Source organism: Plasmodium gallinaceum, assembly GCF_900005855.1.
Source record: "Plasmodium gallinaceum strain 8A genome assembly, contig: PGAL8A_v1_119, whole genome shotgun sequence".
Classification (NCBI taxonomy): domain Eukaryota; phylum Apicomplexa; class Aconoidasida; order Haemosporida; family Plasmodiidae; genus Plasmodium; species Plasmodium gallinaceum.
This window is the reverse complement of record NW_021628276.1, coordinates 937,035-958,438: the sequence shown is the minus strand read 5'-3', so window position 1 is coordinate 958,438 and position 21,404 is coordinate 937,035. Positions and strand designations below refer to the sequence as shown.

At 17.1% G+C, this 21,404-nt stretch overlaps 7 protein-coding genes across 7 annotated transcripts; 1 reads left to right on the top strand and 6 right to left on the bottom strand.

Moving 5' to 3' along the window:
* Positions 1 to 27: 27 nt before the first annotated feature.
* On the bottom strand, positions 28 to 1,518 carry PGAL8A_00438000 (rRNA processing and telomere maintaining methyltransferase, putative; the record flags this gene model as incomplete). The annotated part of the gene is made up of 3 exons (XM_028673117.1): positions 28 to 162; positions 242 to 338; positions 494 to 1,518. 3 exons carry the CDS (start codon positions 1,516 to 1,518, stop codon positions 28 to 30), a joined length of 1,257 nt encoding a protein of 418 aa, XP_028529602.1.
* Positions 1,519 to 3,709: 2,191 nt separating this feature from the next.
* PGAL8A_00437900 (conserved Plasmodium protein, unknown function) lies at positions 3,710 to 4,726 on the top strand (the record flags this gene model as incomplete). The annotated part of the gene is made up of 1 exon (XM_028673116.1): positions 3,710 to 4,726. One exon carries the CDS (start codon positions 3,710 to 3,712, stop codon positions 4,724 to 4,726), a length of 1,017 nt encoding a protein of 338 aa, XP_028529601.1.
* Positions 4,727 to 5,504: 778 nt separating this feature from the next.
* Positions 5,505 to 6,918, bottom strand: PGAL8A_00437800 (conserved Plasmodium protein, unknown function; the record flags this gene model as incomplete). The annotated part of the gene is made up of 9 exons (XM_028673115.1): positions 5,505 to 5,563; positions 5,657 to 5,764; positions 5,948 to 6,029; positions 6,123 to 6,176; positions 6,252 to 6,305; positions 6,369 to 6,421; positions 6,496 to 6,547; positions 6,636 to 6,761; positions 6,847 to 6,918. 9 exons carry the CDS (start codon positions 6,916 to 6,918, stop codon positions 5,505 to 5,507), a joined length of 660 nt encoding a protein of 219 aa, XP_028529600.1.
* Positions 6,919 to 7,389: 471 nt separating this feature from the next.
* Positions 7,390 to 9,018, bottom strand: PGAL8A_00437700 (alpha-tubulin N-acetyltransferase, putative; the record flags this gene model as incomplete). Its single annotated transcript, XM_028673114.1, has 10 exons — positions 7,390 to 7,461; positions 7,550 to 7,588; positions 7,673 to 7,745; positions 7,898 to 7,950; positions 8,025 to 8,068; positions 8,188 to 8,257; positions 8,332 to 8,370; positions 8,472 to 8,537; positions 8,780 to 8,829; positions 8,910 to 9,018. The coding sequence occupies 10 exons, from the start codon at positions 9,016 to 9,018 to the stop codon at positions 7,390 to 7,392; spliced, it is 615 nt and encodes a 204-aa protein (XP_028529599.1).
* Positions 9,019 to 9,661: 643 nt separating this feature from the next.
* TRF1 (telomeric repeat binding factor 1, putative) lies at positions 9,662 to 10,399 on the bottom strand (the record flags this gene model as incomplete). The annotated part of the gene is made up of 6 exons (XM_028673113.1): positions 9,662 to 9,728; positions 9,800 to 9,858; positions 9,948 to 10,013; positions 10,093 to 10,163; positions 10,238 to 10,285; positions 10,396 to 10,399. 6 exons carry the CDS (start codon positions 10,397 to 10,399, stop codon positions 9,662 to 9,664), a joined length of 315 nt encoding a protein of 104 aa, XP_028529598.1.
* An 854-nt stretch (positions 10,400 to 11,253) lies between these two features.
* Positions 11,254 to 12,918, bottom strand: SF3A3 (splicing factor 3A subunit 3, putative; the record flags this gene model as incomplete). Its single annotated transcript, XM_028673112.1, has 1 exon — positions 11,254 to 12,918. One exon carries the CDS (start codon positions 12,916 to 12,918, stop codon positions 11,254 to 11,256), a length of 1,665 nt encoding a protein of 554 aa, XP_028529597.1.
* Positions 12,919 to 13,691: 773 nt separating this feature from the next.
* On the bottom strand, positions 13,692 to 20,693 carry PGAL8A_00437500 (conserved Plasmodium protein, unknown function; the record flags this gene model as incomplete). Its single annotated transcript, XM_028673111.1, has 2 exons — positions 13,692 to 17,078; positions 17,292 to 20,693. 2 exons carry the CDS (start codon positions 20,691 to 20,693, stop codon positions 13,692 to 13,694), a joined length of 6,789 nt encoding a protein of 2,262 aa, XP_028529596.1.
* Positions 20,694 to 21,404: the final 711 nt, after the last annotated feature.

Here is a 21,404-nt window from a genome sequence, read left to right as displayed (position 1 = left end):
TATTGCTTTCTTTTTTTCTAAATCATGTTATCTTCTTTTATAAATGCAAGGGGTTAGTAATTCTGATACTTTTTTAACTCTTTTTTCACTTAATATATATGTAGAATTATCTTTTTTATTATTTTCAAAAAAGAACACAAAGAAAAAATCATCTAAATTAACCTAAGTGAAAAATATAAAAATAAAATAAAATAAAATAGTAATTAAAAAATATTTTATAAAATAATATAAAGTAACATACTTTTTTTGATAACTTAAATCCAACATTATTCATAAATTTCATAAATGCTTTGTAATTTTTAAATCTGCTTACAACTTCTGCTATTATTAATGTTCCCCTAAAAAAAAAAAAAATAAATAAATTATGAAGGTCAATAATATAAAAATAAATAAAATAATCACAATATATATATATATCTTTTCTTTCAGTTGTATAGTTAATTAAAATTTTGTTAAATTTATGTAAAAATTATAATTTTATAAATAGTTTAACTTTTTTTTTAAGCATCGAACAGATTCGAATATAATTTTTGGCCAATCAGTGTTCATAAGACTTAGTGATAAAATTAGACAATCATAAGAATCATCTGGTTTTTCTAATTTCGTTATATTACAAGCAGTGACATATTCATTAAACTTAATTAAATCAAAAGAATCTATTAACCAATCATTTAAGGTTTTAGCAATTTCTGCTTCACCACAACCTAAATCCCCTATATTGTTATGTTTTGTAAAATTTTTTTTTAAATAATTTATTATAACATTTACAGGATTGTTTGGCCATTTTTCTTTTTGGTTTTTATACCCTAAATGATATATATTAAAAATATTTTTTGTTTCATTTAATTTTTTTTCAACCACTATACTTTTATTTGTGTACATATATTCATTAATATATCTAAATAAAGAAGAATTAACTATATCTTCAGGATTTCTATCAATTTTTTTTTTTTTTTTATATTTTTGTTTATTTTTTTCTAAATTAGAACTGCTACAAGGATCCTCATTTTTTTTATTCATATGATAATAAAAGTTTTTATTTACAGTATCTTTATATAAAGTATTTATATTAGGAAATTTTTTATTTTCTTCCTTTTTAATTTTAGTACTTTTGCTAACTTTTTCATTATTTTTTATCAAATTTTTATATATTATATTTTTTCTCTTGTTCATATCAGGATGTTTAATTTCTTTTGATTTATTTTCCGTATTTGAATGACTTTTAGTAGATTTTTTTTTTTTTGATATATCTTTTATTATTCCATTCTTGGGATTTTTATTGATTAAGTTATCATTTATTGCTTTCTCATTTTTTGAAATTTTATTATGTACACAAGAATTAGTATTTTCAATTTTAAACTTATTATAAAATCTCTTTTTTTTCTTTATTATCTTACTTATTTTCTTTTTACTTTGCTTCATTACTGTATTATATAAATTATTTTTATTTTCCTTTTTTTTTAATGAATTATTATTTTGCTTATTTTTTAATTTTACCTTTATATTTTTATCCTCCATTTTTAAATAAATATAGTATACTTTTTAATGAATTATTTTTTTATCTGAAATTATTCAAGACTACATATACTTTAATTTTAAACAAATAATTTTTTTTTTTTTTTTTTTCTTTATTTGCATAATTTTCGTTACTGACTTTATATTTATTTTCATATTCATAAAGTCATTAAAAGTAATAAAAATTAATGATATTTATTTTGTAATTTTTATGACAATTAAATTTCATTTCCTTATAATAAATTTTTTAAATTGGCAATGTTTAGTATTTTTCTAAAAAAAAATCTCATTTTACTTTTTTTTTTTTTTTTTTTTTTTGGTTTTTCTTTTCTTTTTTTTTTAATAGCATCAAAAAAAGGCTCATTTGCAAAAGAATAATTCTGTTTTTAAAAATTTAACTTTTTTTAATTATTTTATTTAATTTTTTTTTAATGAATTTGAATGTTTTATATTTTATACATGTTTAGTTACCCTTAATGAAATTCTCTATATACGATCAAAAAATTTAAAGTAATTCATAATGAAAACATTGATATTTTTAAATTATATAGACACTAATTATGTAATGATCTTATTTTATTAATTGTGTGGTTAAGAATAAAATTTTTAGTTAATTTCAATGAAATATAGATGGTCTATATTTTTGAAAAAAAATTCTTACATTACATATAAACTAAAAAAAAAATAAAATAAAAAACATTTTGAAACTTATTTATATATATAAAAGGTAGCTAATACATAGAGAATATATTAAAATTTATGTAACTCTTAAATTGTTATTTAATAAATATGATATTAATAATTACCTTAAATATAGAATAATTATAATAGTTTTGCAAAATTATTAATATATTTCTTTATTTAAAAAGAAAGGACATACTATTTTAATATTGATATACTTCTTATGAATATTAAAAAAAAAAAAGTTCATATGTTAAACAATTAATTTAACTAGTAAATGTCTAATAATAAATTTTTAAAAATATTTTAAAATATCTCTAGATGTATGTGTATTTTATTAAATATGTTAGTTATATTATTAATATAATAATTTATAAATTAATTTAAAATGGAAATATAATTTTGTCCATATCAAATAAAAGCATATTTTTTTTTACTTTAAAAAAAAATTGTAAAATATAATTTTCTTAAAATAATAAATTTTACTTAAGCATATTCTTTAGATTTTTACTTCTTTAAAATACTAAATTTTAGGAAAAAATTAAATAAAAGTTGTTTTTTATATTGTTAAATTTCACTATTATTGCAAATACTATAATTCAAGTGAAACCAATAACGATAATTTTACAAAAATTGTATAATAAAAAGAGAATTTTATTTAAAAAAGGTTTATTAGAAAAAAAAAAAAAAAAAAAAAAAAAAAACTCATGAATTCCAGTCATGCATTTTAAAAAAATTTTCTAAAACAAAATAAAAAAAAAAAAAAAATTCATTTTTCCTTTTATTTTATACATATGTTCTAATCAAAATAATTTATAAAAATATAGATTTATCTTTTTTTTGATTTTTTTTTTCTAAATATAAATTCTATTATTTTCCTTTTAAATTATTTTTCACAACATAAACACTAATAATGCGAGATGTTATGGAGATGAATTAGTATTTGTAGAAAAACAAAAAGTGTAAAAATATCTAAAAACAATTTTTTAAAGTTACACATGATTTTTAGTATTTTTTATATTAGAAAAATAAAAAAATAAAATTCAATCCATTTCAATATTTTTTATGAACTGTTAATATTTTTTCAGACAAAATTTATTAATATGCATGTTAAATGATAATTAATTATTAAAGATAAAAAAAAAAAAAAAGGATAAATATATTTTTTGTAAAGCATTAAATTTCAATTCATAAAAATTTAAATATATAAATTATTAATTTTTTTTGAATTTTATTCTATGTTTCCTTTTTTTTTTTTTTTTTTTTTGTTTGATTTAATAAAATTCTTCAGATATTGTGTCCGTTGTGTCAATAATTATAAATTTTTATCATAAAATTGTTCATAATTTGTGCAAATATATATATATTTTATTAAATCAAAAATAAAAAAAAAGAAAAAATTTATACATTTTTAATAAAATTCGTAAGAAACATTTGTCAAATGGATTAAAAGTATAAATTATATAAAAAATTTTGTTCACTTTTTTTTTAATTTTTGAAGAACTTTATCAAGATGGAGGAAAGCAATCCTAGATCAGGCATAATTATCTCTATAGTATTCTATATTTGTTATTTTTTTTATTTTATCACGTACAGCTATGAAATAACTTTAATTTTTTCAAAGAAAATAGATTTTATATTGTTTTGCATTTTATTACTTACAACAATGTTTTCAATTTTCTTCATTTCATTGGCTTTGATGTATGCTTCCTTTTTTTTAATTGCTATTATTACATTGACCGAAATTTATGAGTACACAGGTAATTTACTTGATTTTATACTAGATGATGAATTTAATAAATTGTTTTTATTAGTTAGATTATTTGCAACAGTTAATTTTATTGTATTTTTCTCAATTCATATAAGCAATCTTAAAAAAAAAAAGAAGGAATATTTAAATAAGGTTAGATCACAAAATAACAAAATGGAGTTAAATAATAAAAAGAGTCAAAACAATAATAATGTTTTAAGGAATAATAGTGGACCTATTAATAATAACATTTATAATGAAAATGGAATGCCGATATATCAGGAAAATATATATCCACCTCAAACAATTACCCCAGGTGGATATGCTTTACACCCTATTTCAAATCCAATTATTCCAAATGAAAAAAATATTTTAGCTAGTCAACTTAATACATACAATTCTCAGTATGTGCCATCTAAACATTACACTATTAAATCACCTAATAATTTAAATTCAATAGGAAATAATCAAACATTAAATGATTATAATGCTGTCAATAGCAATTTAAATTTACCTAATAAACATTATATAAATCCTCTAAATAATTCCGCTAATGTACATTCATATATAAATGATATTAATATCCATTCAAATGAGCATTATTTAGTAAAAGATGGATATAATTTAAGGAATAATTATTATGATATTATGAATAATCCGAGAAATAATAATAATTTACCACCGTTTACACCTAACAATATCTCATTAGAAAATATTCCATATCCAAATTCTGGTTCTATAAACAAGAATAATGGAACATATAATGCATATGGTTGTTAGAAAGCACTTAAGATTAAATAATAAAATATAAAAAAATAATTCTCATGAAAAAATTATTCTTATACAAAATTTGTGGCTATATAAAATATATTCTTCGTAAATTTATGGAGCCATAATTAATATTACATATATATGTATATACGTATTTATTTTATTTTATTTTTTTTTTTTTTTTTGTAATTTATTAGTTTTAAAATATTTATTTGTCCCCTTATTTTAATTTTAATGAGATTTATATTGATAATCTAGTATATAAACAAGCCCTCTTTGCAGAAAATAAATGTTAAAGATATTTATATAAAGAAAATATTCTTTTTATATACTATATAAAATTAATATATATACAATATAAAAATAATAAAGATTATTATTTTAAACATTACATTAATTAAAATAAGAAAACCCCTTTTTTAATACAATGTTTTTTAATAAGATATATATATATATATATATATTTTAGATTCTATGTTACCATTGACTAAAGAATAATTAAACTTATTATTTTAATTTTTTTTTTTTTTTTATTATATTTTTTTTTTTTTTTTTTTTTTTTGCTTTGTTTTGTTTTGCGTTTGTTATTAAAAATATCAAATAAAAGACAAGTAGACATAAATTTCAAAATATACAATTTAATAGTATCACATATTTACAGATATAATATTCTAATATAAAATGAATAGTTTTTCAATTGTATTTCTTTTATGTATACAGTATTAAAAAAAAAAAAAAATAAATACTTAATATAATACTTTTTAGATAAATAATAAAAAATAAAGTATTAATTATCTGTTTCAAAAGCTAAAAAATTACCATTTTTATTGTTATACTTTTCTAAGACTGAAGAAGAAAAAAAATATAAAATATGTTAAAAAAAAAAAAAAAAAAAGTATTATTCGAAAGTTGTAGGTATATTAGAAAGAACATATTTACCTTCCCCCCTTTCTTTTAACCTTTTCTCTTTTGCTTCTTGTTTATTCTTAATTTCGTTATACTGGTCTTTATATAATAATGTTTTTTCATTATATATAGAATCAACACCTTTTTTTTAAAAGAAAAAGAAAATTTTTATGTATCAACTGTATTTTTTTCAGTTATTAATATTTCTGTTATTTTTATCTAATTTAGTTTGTTAATTATATTATAGTAACTATTATAACTTCTTAATACTCTATTTTATCCTATTTTTATTTTGTTTTATTTTTTATGAAATATTTAAAAAACCAACTATTCCTCTAGGGTAATGAGACTTAATTACTCTTGCAAGTTTTACATCTTTTTTTATATCTTGAGTTAATTTTAAAGTCTAGAAGAAGATTAAGAAATATTAATTGTTTATTTATATGTATATAATTTTTTTTTTATAATATGCAAGATTTTCACGAATATCCTTTTTCACCTCCAAGTATTTTTTTTGCATATTTTCGTATTCTAATCTCCTTTCTTCTGGTCTCTATATGTGAAGAAGAAATTAAAAAAAATTTACAGAATTTAATATCGATAATGATATTTATAAAAATTTATATACCATTAATTTTTCTGTTTTTAGCCATTTCATATAACTTTTTTTTAGTTCATCTCTCTATGAAAAGCAAATATTTTATTTTATATTTCTCTAATATAAAAAGTTAAATATATAATTAACTTTTTCAATTTTAGGTAAGGGATTATTAATCTTTAAAGTTCCAATTTTTGCTTCTATTTTAGAAAAATAAAAAATTCTCAAAAATTATAATTAGTAAAATAAAAAATAAAAAAAAATTAAATTAAACCATTTTCAACTAAATCTGTAAAGATGGGAGGCTCATCATTCTCATCTATTCTCTTTAGAATTTATAAAAAAAAAAAAAAATTTTTATTTTAATAGTTGTTGATTTTTATAAAGTATTAATTTTATATTAAGTTTTTTAACCGCATAATCAGTTTTGTCTCTGTTTACTGACTTAAAAATGTGATCACAAGTTTGAGGGTGCTTTTCTAATTTTTCTGTTTTTTTTTCATCTTTTAAGTCTGAATAATATTCATCTATCAATTTATCCTTTTTTTATTCCAAATTAAAATAATGGGAAAAATATAAAATAAATAATATTTAAATAAATTTACATAAATTTTTTATATCTTACAAATTTTTGATGCATAGACAAGTTGTCTTTTCTGTCAGAAGTAAGTATTTTGTTTTCTTTTTTTATGTCCATTTTTTTTTTTTTTTTTTCTTGACTTCATTAGAAAAATTTTAGTTAAAAGGTTTTACTTCATTATAGAATTTATAAAAATTTAATAAAAGGAAGTAATTGCTTTAATAAGTATTATTTAGAAAAAATAAAAAAAAAGAAATAATAAGTTTTTTTCATCTATTTTCTTATAATTTCTTGTAAATAATAACTAGACATAAAAAAAAAAAAAATACATATTATTTTAATTTTTTTTATTTAAAAATAAATACATATAAATAATAAAATAAAAATTACAAGGAAAATAGAATATCAAAATTTTTTCTAATACTAAAATTGTTAGATGTTTCATGAATTTTTCACTTCTTAATAATATTGAATTACGGAAAAAAAAAAAAAAAAAAAATTGAAATTAAAAAAAATATTTATATTAAAAATGTTAAATTTTTTTATAAATATATCTGATCATTATTTATCATCTTTTACTAAAGTAAACTATGCACATCTCATAGTATTTTCATTTCTATTTTCTATATTTGCGTAATTTCTATTAAAATATTCAAGACTCTATAAATTATAAAAATAATAACAAAAAGTTATAACATATATTTTGTTAGTGAAAATAATGATTTTTGAAAATTTTTTCTACTATTACACTGTCAAAGTACTCAGAAAAAATAACAAAATTATTGGGCTTAAAAAAGGAAAATTTATAAAATTATAAATTATTTTTTTATATAATTTTTTTTTTTTTTTTTCATAAAATAATTAATAAAACCTGTTTAATTAAATTACACGGGGAAAAATACTTTTTTAGAAAATTCTGAAGCTTCTTAGATGGGTTATCATAGCTAAAAATATGAAAAAATAAAAAGATATTTTTAATTAAATTTAAAAAAAAAAAAAAAAGTATGTATATATAAGATGATAACCAAAAAAATAATTATATATACGTTCAATTTTTTTTTAAATTTTGTCATTTTTTTAATTTTCGTAAATGTACCATAACTTTGATGGTGCAATATTGTTGTCTTTTAGCATAAAATTAAAAAGCTTCTAATAAATAAAAATATACAAATATAAATTAAGTATATTTTTAATTTTACTTTTTTTTTTTAAATATATATTACTATTCCAAGACCCATTTTTTGAAAATTATTTAATATATAGAAATCTAAGAGAATAAAGATAATAATATAATATTTCAACAGATAGAAAAAAGAATAAAACAAAACCAAAAAAAAAAAAAAAAAAATAAATATATATTTGTTTTTTTTTTTTTTTTTAAAGAACCTAATACACATGTACATCTTTGATAATGCAAATTTTTTTTATCATACAAGTATAAGTTTTTTGAACCTATCTAATTAAAAAAATAGTAATAATGAAAAATTTTAATTAAAATAATTATAGAATTATATTGTTTTCTCATTTTACTTTTAATATGCCAATTAAATTGTTTTCAATTATTAAGCACTACAAATAAAAATATATTTATTCTATATATATATATATATATATATATTTATTTATTTATTTATTTATTTATTTATTTTTTTTTTTTTTTTTTATTTTACATATAGTGTATAATTTTGGTCTATTATATTGTTTATAGAAGTCAAAGTACCATATAATTTTTGATCCTTTGAAAAATAAAAAAAATTTAATATAAAATATTCATAATAATATAAAACTTGTATTAATTAAAATTTTAACTTAAAAATTAAATATATATATATATATATATATATATATATATATATATATATATATATGTACTCATTTATTATAATATCATTTTTTATTTTAAAATGGTTTAATATATTTAAATCTAATATTTTCAATTTGTTTTATTTCACTTTATTTTTTTTTTTTTTTTTGTTACTTCGCTTGATAAGCGTCCTATTTCTTCTATTTCTTTTTCTAGTTTTTGAACTAAAAAAAAGGTAAACACAATCGTAATAAACAAAATTTTAATATATTGTTAATATTAAGAATTAAACAATTTTAATTACAAGAAAAAGAACTATAATCTCTTAAATATAATAAATCATTTTTTGTGTATTTTTTAATATCTAGTTTTTTTAATTTCTCGTTAGAAATGTCATTAAGAATATATTTCATTTTGTTTATAATTTCTTTTTAAAAAAAATAAGGATAAATTTAATATATTTTCATAAAAAAGAAAAGAAAAATACATTCCTTTAATTTATTTTTTTTTTTTTATAATATGAAAAACAAAATATATATACACATGCATAATACATACACACTTTTTTTTACTCAATGTGCAAGTGTAAAAATACACATTTTTATCTTTATAAAAAGTTGCATAATTAGAAAAAAAAAAAAAAAATAAAATAAAATAATAAAAAGAATAAATTATTCCTTTTTCATTTTGACTCTTTTATTTTTTTTTTTTTTTTTGAAAAATAGTTACATACCTTTTAATAGTATAACTTATTTGTTGTATATAATAAAATAAAAAACTAAAAAAAAAAAAATTGTAAATTTTTATTATATTTTCCTTAAAATTGTATTAATAGTTTTTTTTTTTTGAAAAATTTAACTATATTAATTAATAGAAAAAAAATTACAGTTAAATCTTACAAAATTTATAAAATAGACAAAAATCTTATAAATAGTGAAGCTAAGGTGTTTAATAGTTTACAAAACTTTATAAAACTTTTTTATTTTTACAAAAACAAAAAGAAATTTAAAAAAAAAAAAAATTTTTGAGAAAGATCATTAATAAAAAAGAATATTTTTAATCCTTTTCTATTATGAAAACTTTTTTAAAATTTCTATATTTATCTTTTAAACTGGTATTTGTTCTAAAAAAAAAAAAAAGAGATAACTAAAAAGAAATTTTTTTTTTTTTTTTTTTTTTTTTAAATAAAATAACCTATATTCTGGAAAACTATAAGAATTCATAATTTTTGACCAGTTAGATAATCCATATGTCTATGAAATATTTAAATAAATAAATATATAAATAAATAGTCAACATTCTGTTTTCTTTAAACAAATGTTTATTTTTATTATATTTTAACATTTATTCCATTAATCAACAGTTCTATTTCTTTTTGTGTCCATTTAACGCGAGTTTTATACTTAATCTATAATAGAAAAGGAAGAAGAAATTATTAATAGAATAATATACAAAATATATATGATAATATATTTTTTAAAGTTAACCTTTTCTTTCTTTTTTTTGTCTTTTTTTTTTATCTTATTTGTATCTATTAGAATAGGAGAACTATCTTCATCTTAAAAAAAAAAAAAAAAAATTTTTATTTTTGTTTTGTATAAAAAATACAACTCTACACATATTTAAATATACCCATAAAAATGGAACTTTTTATTTTTAATAGTTGTATATCTGTAAGTTCTTTAAGAAAATATATATATATGAGTATATTTTTATATATTGTATCCTTATTAAATATAAAGAAAATAAAAAAATATTAAAATATATTACAACGGTTTCTATGAAATTACCCATTATTTTATGGTTATTTTTATAAAAAAAAAAAATTAAAAAAATTTTGTAGCTTTTTTTGGATATTATATTTTTTTTTTTTTTTTTTTTTTTTTATAAAAATTAAGCTATTTTTATTTTAAAATTTTAAGTAGAAATATTTTTATGAAATAATTTTCATAAATATAATAATTTTTATATTAAGACATATATGACAGTATTTTATGTAGTTTTATTTTAAGAAATTATGTGTTATATTTTAAATACACCTTTTTTAATTTTATTTTAAAAATTTCTGTTTTCCTGAAAACTTTTTAAAGCTTTCTTTAAATATGTTATAAATTAATAATTTTTATTTATGATAAATATATTTAACCATTTATAATATAAAACTTATTTTATTATCAAAAAAAAAAAAAAAAAAAAAAAAAAAAAAAAAAAAAAATAAATAAATATTTGAAATAGTATTATTATTATGTATGTACTGAAAATTTTATCAAAAATGAAAATAAAATATATATTGGAATCAATAAATAAAATTAAATAATAATTAAAGAAAAAAATAATTTAAAAAAATATTAAAATATAGTTTTATGTTAGTTAAAAATTTTAAATCCTAAATTAGATAAAATGAACATATGTGCAAACTAAGATATATTAATAGAAAAAAAAAAAAAAAAAGTATATAAAAAATATTACAGTTTTTATTAAAAAGAAAAACATATCTACGAAAAAAGTAAAGAAAAAAAAAAAAGAAATTACATAAAATAATTTTTATGTTAACGAAATAACATATATGTATATAAATAATAGGAAACAAAAAAAAAAAAAAAAAAAAAAAAAATAAAATAGAATATGAAAAAAATTATATTTATATTTTAGAGTAATCCTTGTCTTTTCAGGTCATCATATGCTTTTATATTCATAACGTTACCTTTAGAATCTTCACATTCTATTTCTTGATCTGGTTTAAAAATATTTAGTTGTGTTTGTTTTTTTAATTTTTCATATAAATTTAAAGCATCTTCAATTTTTGTAATTTCTTTAAAATGTAGTGTATTTGGTATCTTTAAGCATTTCATTCCAAATGAATGTCTCCATTCATAAAAATGTTTTTCAAACATAGCTCTACCAAAATAAGAATAATTTCCACAAATTTCACATTTATATTCTTTTGATAATCCATGTAATTTATATAACCAATATGGTATTGGTTTATTATCATAACCTAGTGGTAAATTTAGAGGATTATATATTGGTTTGTCTTCTTCATTTTCTTCTTCATCATTACTACCTATTTCTGAGAATTCAGAAGTATCATCATTTGAAGAATACATAGAAGAAGATAAATTATGTGTAAGATCAATATTATTATCATTGTTGTTAATATCATCATTTATACTTAATATATATTCATTTTTTTTTTCTGTTTTTTTTCTTTTTTGCAATTCATCTACAGTATATGCTTGTTTTCTTTGTATATTTTGTATTGTTTTTTGAAAAAGTTTATTTAGTAAATTCTTATATAATTCAATTAAATATTCGCATTTTGCAATTTCTCTATCTTCTTTTTCTATTTTTTTTTTAATTTCTTCTTCCTGTTCCAATGTATACTCATTCTTTAAATATTTTTTTAAATCATCATCATATTTTTTACTTTTTAAATAACTTTTATATGTTCCTTCCGATGCATACAACTTATTGTTTATATTACAATAAAAATCTAAATCATAGGTGTATTTTTCCCAACCTTTCACTTCTTTATTTTCGAATTTTTCATTGAAATTTTTTTCATATTGTACATAAGTCTTTTTACAATCTACTAGTATATTTATTTTTGCAAAATAATTCATTAAATAATCTAACAAACTTTCTAAATAACTTTTATATTCTTCATTTCTATATTTACAATATCTAGGTATATAATAAAATCTTGTAAAATTGTGTAAGTATGTTACTATATCCATTTCTTTAAATTCACTTGTTTTATTAAAAGCACTTTTTTCATTTAAATTTTTTTTTTTTAATCTAGCCATTTCTTTTTTTTTGAACATACTTAATCTAAATTCTTTAATTCTTTTTATATTTATAAAATCATTATAAAATTTGTTCATATCAACATATTTCCCTTTTTTTTCTAATGGAGAAAACATTTCTTTTAAATTGTTATTTTTTAAAGCTTCATTTTTATATGATTTATAACTTTTCACTTCTATTTTTTTAATATTAGTTTTTTTATGATAATCTCTTATATATTTAATTCTTTCATAATAATTCTTCCATACATCATTTTTTTCATCATTAGTCTTCCCTGCAATGAATTGCATTTCTTCCTTTTTTAAATTATCTTCATCATTATAAAATTGTAAAAGTGTTTTTGATTTTTTCTGAATCTTTTCTACTAAATAATTTATAGAATAATCATATAAAATATTTTTCTTACTATTTTTTACTTTTTCTTCAATTAATTCTGCTAAGGCTTTTTCTATTAATTCAATTTCTTCATGTAAGTATCTAATTTGCTCAATTAAAAATTGTGACATTTCCTCAAAAAAAAAAAATTAAATGATTCGTATGTGTATTTTAATAAAAAATATTATTTAATTCATAATTTATTTAAATTTTTACATAATACAATGATTAAAAATTTATATATTTTTTAAATCATTAAAATAAATACAATTATACAATTATACAATTATACATATATATATATATATAAAATTAACCTTTAATTTTTATAAAGTTTGAAAAAAAAAAAAAAATATAATAATTGAAAATTTTCAAATCTTATTGTTAATAATAGTTCTTATCTTTTTACTATTATTTTTTTTTTTAAATATTAAAATTTCTATTTAAAATTACTTGATTAAATTATATTAATTTTTTCAATTTAAAAAAAAAAAATAGAAAAAATTTTACAAAGAGCACTAATGTTTTTTGGGTTTACATTTTATATATATATATAAAAAAAAAAAATTTAATAAAATTATTTATTAGAAAGCCCTTCTTTTTTATCAATAGAAAAATAAATAAATAAAACAAAATAAAATAAAAAAAAAACATAAAAAATAGAAAAAAAAAAAAAAAAAAAAACAAAGCTTAATATTAAAAAAAAAAAAAAAAAAATGTATCTATATGAACTTATAACAATATTTATTAAAAAATAGTAAGAAATACAAAAATAAAATTTACAAAAATGTTGACAATATTCTAATACAAATATAAAGAGATAAAAAAATTATATATATATAATAAATAAAGGTGTTACTTTTTTCATATGAGATATAAAATTTTAAAAAAAAGTTTAAATATTTTAAATTAATAACTCCTCATTAATTTTTTTTTTTATCTTATCTAATTGACTGAAAGATTTATTTAAATTTTTATTTATGATGTCTAAAATATTAGAATCTTGTGAATCCCTATTTTTCCTTTTTGATACTTCTATAATTTTATTATTAGTAGCATAACCCTTTTTTTTTTCATCTAAACCAATAGAATCAATTTTATTATTTTTTAAATTTTTAAAAAGTGTATTTTTTTCTACATTATTTAAATTAATAGTTGTTTTTTTTTTAAGATTGTAATCAATAATTTTTTTAATAGCATTAATTTCATTATCGCTATTTTTTTTATTTAAATGTAGTTTATTATTTTTTTTTGTAGAATTTTTTTTTTCAGTTTTTTCTTTAAAACTTTCTAAAATGTTCTTATTTTTGTTTTTGTTTTCATTTATTATAAAATCATCATATGAAGATATTACATTTTCTATATATTTTTTTTTGCAATTAACATTATGAATATCCTCTTCATACTTTTTCGTATATTTAAAATTAATTCCATTACTTTTACAATTGTTAGAATTATAAATTTCATTTTTATGAGTTTCATTTAAAACTATTTTATTCTCTTTATTTGATAACAATTTTGTTCTGTTTATACAATTATGCAAATTATTTTTCTCCAAATCATTTTTATCTATTTTATCTTCTTTAGGATTTAACATAACATTTAAATTATATTCTTTATTTACTGAAAATAAATCAACACTTTGAAAATATTCCTTTTTTAATACTTCACTTGTATCATAATTATTTTTTGTTTTTTTTATAAGTTTTGCATTTAATTTACCATTATTATTATTATTATTATTATTATTATTATTATTATTATTATTATTATTATTTATGTTATCATCATCGTTGTTGTTTTTTACACTTTTTTTGCTAATATTAGTTGAATAAATATTATTATTATTATCAGAAAAATTCTTAATTTTACTATGCTTCAGATGAGAATAACTATCTTTAATAATGTTATTATTGACACTATAATCACTACCATTATTATTACAACTATAATAATAATTATTATTATTATTATTTTTAATATATTTATTTGTAATTTCATCAAAATAGTTGTTACTAATTTTTTCTTTTTCGTTAGTATTTACATTATCTTTTGAGTTAAGTGTATTAGAAGAGTAATTCTTATTTGAAGTATTTGTAACTATATCATTTTTTGTAATATATATATTTTCCTTTTTTATGTTATATAATTTTTCACAATTTTCGTGATTTAAACTTTTTTTCAAAGAATTTACTTCACTATTATTTGAGCTTACAGAGTTAATAACATTATTTTCTTTTATAAGAATATTTCCATTCAAATATTTATTATTCATTTGATTGTTTTTTTTTGATTGATTTATTACATTACTAGAATCGCCATTATCATAATCTTCTAAAATTACATAATTCTTTTTCACATTAGGAAAAACTTGTCTTCTATATTCTGATAAATCTAAATTTATTTTTAATGCATTTTTGTTATTTAAAATAGGGTTAGAGAAATTTTTCAATATTTGGTTTTTATCGATTTTATAATTTTTTGATTTTAAATTATTATTAGTATTACATGAACAATTTTTTCTTAAACAAACTGAATTAGAAAAAAATTTTGAATTTTTTTGAACATCACAGTATTTATTATTATTATTATCTCCACTATATAAGTTAAATAAACTATATGACTTATTTAATGATTTATTACTTTTATTATTTAAAATAACTTTTTTCTCTATATATTTATGATTTTTATAATTGTTCAAATTCTTATAATAATCATTTGTTTTTCTTTCATTATTATTATTTTCATTGTAAAACGATGTAATATTATCATTTTTTTTAGAAAAAAGTTGTGATGGATTTCTATTAAGAGAAGTATGAAAATTATTTTGTCTTTTTTTTATTTCTCCGTTTGCTCTTTGATTACTATACATTATATGATTGTTTTGATCATTTTTATTTATTAGATTAGCAGAATATTCTTTATTTATATTGAAATTATTAACTATATTTCCATATATATTATTTTTATTATGTGAATAATCTTCTATAAATATTTCATTTTTACTAATTTTTTCTTTATAATTATTCATTTTTTCTTTATTATATAAAATATTTATTGTTTTATTACTATGTTTCAATTTTTGAATTTCAAGATGGCTATTTACTATAGCTTCAGTGAAAAATTTATTAGAATCTTTTATATATTTTTTCAGTTTCTTATTTTCTTCATAAATTTTATAATTTTTATTATTTTTTGTAAATTCAATAAAATCAAAATAATCATTTATTCCTGTTGTATATTTAAATATAATTTTTTGCAATTTTTTAATCTTCATATGATATTCTTTATTTAGATTAAATAAATTTAAAATGTGCAATTTTAAGTTACTTGTAATATCTGATGATTTAAGATTATTCATTTCATTAATTAATTCATCAGAATAATTTATATTTTTATTATTTTTTAATTTATGTTCTGTTTCTTCCTCTGAATTTGATTCATTCAGGTTTAAGAGATTGGAAAATTTAATATTTTTTAGAAAAGAATTATTAACATACATATCTTTTGGAACATTGAAAAAATCTACATTCATAAATTCACATTCTTTTAAATCATATCTATCTTTATTTTTAATTTGAGTGTTTTCTTTTATATGTTCTTCAGGTTTTTCATCAAATAATGAATAACTGACGTCATCATAAATAGATTTAGAACAATTTTTATAATAATTTTTTAAACATTTTTCTAAATCCTTTTTAATGTTAACGTTAGAAATATTATTTTTTTGAAATATATCTAGTATATTTTTGAATTCAAAATTTTGAATTGTTTTCATTTCTTTTAATGTATTCTCATTTTTTGTTAAAAAACTGTATTTTAAAAAAACCTTTGGAGAAGAAATATTCAAGCTGTGATTAAACAGAACCTTGAATAACATACTAATTTTTTCTATGTAACTCAAATTATTAGAAGACATATTTTCTATTACTTTGCTATCTAAAAAGTAAGCATAATCCTCTTTTTTATAATTTTTTATAAAATCAAAATCTTCATTTTTTTTATCTGATATATTTAAATGTAAATATCCTTCTTCTTGTATATTAAATATATATTTTAAATGAATTAAGGTAAATCCAATATAGGAGTTTTTTTTCTCTTTTACTTTTATTTTTTTTGTGTTTTTGTCTTCTATATTATTTTCTCTTAATTTATTATTTGCTAGTTTACAATTAGATGTTATTTTTATTTTACTAGTTTTATCATTTCCTTCTTTTTTTCTTAAATTTTTCAATTCTTTCTCTTCATTTAAAGATATTTCATCAATACCATAAAAACTTAATCTATAAAACTAAAAAATTATGTTAAAAAAAAAAGAAAATAATTAATATATATATATGTAGATATATAGTAAAATATGATAAAAAAAAAAAAAGAAAATAATTAATATATATATATATATATATATATATATATATATATATATATATATATATATATATATATAGTAAAATATGATAAAAAAAAAAAGAAAATAATTAATATAATGTAGCTATATTTTTACAGTTGATGGTGATATTTTTATTTTTCCATTAAAAATTTCTGCATCAAAGGTAAGTTGGAAAGAAATATCCGTTGAAAATATTTTTTTTAATTCTTCTAATAGTATATTTATGTCTTCTGATTGTAACAAGTTATTATTTTCTATGTTTTTATTAAATATTTTAAAAAAATTATTTTCCTTATCTAAATCAATTGCATTTTTATAAAAAGTAAAAGAATGAAGAATAACTCCAGAATTATTCATTACTACACATTTTATATATTTATATTTTACAAAATATATATTTTTTAATTCTATATCTATTTTCATTTTTACATTTTTATGTAAATGTTTTTCCCCCTCTTTATATAAATAATTATATATATCAACGTTATTTTTTTCCAATAAATTTTCTGTTGTTTCTTTTTTCTTTTCAATTTTTATCATTTTTTTATTTTCATTTATATCCTTATCAATTAAATGTATATTCTTGCTTTCTTCATTTAATTCATTCATCTTACTGTTGTTAATAAAGCCAATATTATTTTTTAGTTGTAAAGTATTAGGCAACTTTGAATTCTTATGATTGTTGAACAGATTGTACATACAGTTAATATTATCAATAACTACTGAATTATCGCTTTTTTTAATTTCACATTTTAAATTACTGCGTTCAAGTGAAGACATTTTCTTATTACAATCCATTTGATATGATTCTCCTTTTTTAAAATATGTCTTCTCATTATTTACAGAAAGACTAGATAATTGGTTATTTACATTTTTATTTACATACTTCAAATTTTCATTATTCATCACACTATTAAAATCGTTTGACGTTGTTATTCTATTTTCTTTAGTGATTTCATTATTCCAAAGATTTGCATTTTCTTTTTCATTTAATGAAATCGTTTTATTATTCTTTATATATTCACAATTTTCTTCACTGAAATTTAAATTTTTCTTTAAGTTTTGATTTGTCTTTTTTAAATCTCTTTCAAAGTCTTTTTTTAAATCTTTATAATCCAAATAATTAAATTCTTCTTTAAATTTTAAAATTTCATTAAATAAATGTAAATTTTCTTTATATCTTTTCATATTTTCTTTATAATTTTTTCTTCTTGTTGATTTGTATTCCTTCTCTTTTTCATAAGCAGAATCTATGTAATTCACATTTTTAATTTTATTTCCATCAGTAAATTCTTGATTATGATAACTTTCATTTGTTCTTATTAAATTCAATAATTTATGCTGTTCTTCATAATTTTTATCTTTTTCTTTTTGATATTTTTCATCTTTGTTTTCATCGTTATCTTTCATTTCTTTTTGATCCACTATATTATATAATTGTCTTTCAAGATATCTCTCATCTTTGATCTCACATGTTTCTTTTTCTTCTTCATTTTCCTCCTTTTTCTCAATTTTCTTCTCATCTTTTTTAATCTTATTTTTTCCATTTTCGTCAAATTTGATTCCCTTTGTTTTTGAAACTTTATATTTTATTTGTGCTTCTTCCTTTTCTTGCTCTTCTTCTTCAACATTCTCATCTTCTTCTTCCTCTTCAACATTCTCACCTTCTTCTTCCTCTTCAACCTTCTCACCTTCCTCGTCCTCTTCAATATTCTCACCTTCCTCGTCCTCTTCAACATTCTCACCTTCTTCCTCTTCCTCTTCAACATTCTCACCTTCCTCGTCCTCTTCAACATTCTCACCTTCTTCCTCGTCCTCTTCAACATACTCTCCTTCTTCTTCTCCAACAGTCTCTCCTTCTTCTTCTTCTTCTTCAACATTCTCTTCTTCTTCTCCAACATTCTCCCCTTCTTTTTCTCCAACATTCTCTCCTTCCTCTTTCTCTTCAACATTCTCTCCTTCCTCTTCCTCTTCAACATTCTCTCCTTCCTCTTCTTCAACATTCTCTCCTTCCTCGTCCTCTTCAACATTCTCACCTTCCTCGTCCTCTTCAACATTCTCTCCTTCTTCTTCTTCATCTTCTTCCACATTCATCTTTTTTTCTTTTCTTTCACTTCTTTTTTCTTTTATCTCTTCAATATTTCTATTTTCTGTTTCATAGCATTCTTTTTCATTATTTTGTTTTTTTTCTTTTTGTTTATTTTCTGAGTTATTTTTTTTAGTATTTTTGTTAATTTTGTTCTTTAATTTATTGAAACTAAGCGGCTTTGATATTCTTTTTTGATTTTTAATTTCTTTGAATTTATTCATAATGTTTTTGCTTAATAAATTTATATTTTGAAACATTCTATTATTATTTTCACTTATATTGTTACTATTCTCAAAAGATTGATATTTCACATTAGGTTTTACGAACATTTCAAAATCTTTTTCTATTTCACAAGTTTTATAGCAATTTTTCAAATCATTAAAACATGATTCCTTATCTTCACTTTCATTTTGAATAATTTTTAATTGAAAATATTCATCGGAATTATTATTTTCTTTTTTTATTATAATTTTTTCTGATATATCTGATTTATTTATTTTAACTTTATCTTTCATATATATACTGTTGTTTAATATATTTTTATTACAAAAATTTTCTTCGTTCTTACTACTTTCCTCATAGAAGACATCATTACAATTACTTGTATAATTTTTATCTAATTTTAATTGATATTTCCCGTTTAAGGAATCATAACAAAATTGGTTTATTATGTCATTCTTTTTTATATTTTTTAAACAAAAATTTTCATGATTGTCCTCTATTAAAGACTTACCTGAAATGTTATCATGTATATTTTTGTCATTTTTAAGATTTACATTTTCTGTATTTAATTCTAAATTTTTCTTATCTATACAAAAATCTAATAAATTTTCAATGTTTTCATTATTTTTTTCAACAAAATTTAATGGGATACTTTTTTCATGTATTGAATTACTCATATCTTTACTTGAATAATTATTTTTATTTTTTTCAAAATTATTTATTTCATCCATATCTATTAATTTTTCACATTTCTCTGATGCATTATTAAACTCATCTATAACAAGGTTATTCAATTTTTCATATTTTATTTCTTCTCTATTTGATGTATTCATTAATAGCTTATCATTCTTTTTTTTTGTTTGAACTTTATTTTCATTTATTTCATTAATTTCAACAAAGTTATTTATACAATTAAAATTTTTTTTTTTTTCTACTGTATAATTTTTGTTATTTTCACTTAAGCAACTTTCTGTACTTGAATTATGATTATAATTATCATTTTCTATTTTATTATCATTAGATAATTTATTATAACTTCTCCCTTCATTATTTATTAGATCAAAATTATTTTTTTCTGAAAAATTTATATTATTTTCATCACATCCATTTAAGTTCAAATAATCACCTAATTCAGAAAAATACTCATTTTTTTTGTATTGTATTTTGTCAACAATTTTAGCTTCTGATAGAATCTCCGTATTCATTTTATTTAAAAAAAAAAAATGATTTTTATAAAAATATACAATATATATGACAATATATATATACAACTGTATAATATGTTTTTCGAAATTTTAAAAATATATATTTTATATACAAAAAAGAAATTTCAAAAATTTACACAATATTTTCATAGAAATATGCAAAATAACACAATTGTAATTTAAACAAAAGATTGGATTTTCAAAAAAAAAAAAAAAAAAAAAATAATAAAAATAACAAAAAAAATTATTAATAAAACATAATTTTAAAATAAAAAGTTTTAGAACAAGAATTTATTTTATCTTTTATTTTATTTATTTTTTTTTTTTTTTTTTTGTCTAATTTAAAAATTATTAAAATTTAAAATACTTTTTATTTTTTTTTAAAATTTCTAGATTGGTAAGAATATTTTTAAAGTATTGTATTTTTGTATAACAATAAAAAAACAAAAAAGAACAAAATCTAAAAAAAAAAAATAAAAGGAAACATAAAACTAAAAATATTAAAAAAAAAAATTATTTATGATATTAATTTTAAGTATAATTTCTCTCTTTATATTTTAAGCACATTTTTATGTATCTACAGAATGATACATATACATGCATTAAAAAAAAAAAAAAAAAAAAATTATATAAATATTATGTAAATTATAATTAATAAAAACTAAAACAAAACAAAATTAAATGAAAAAAAAAAAAAAAAATAATAAAATA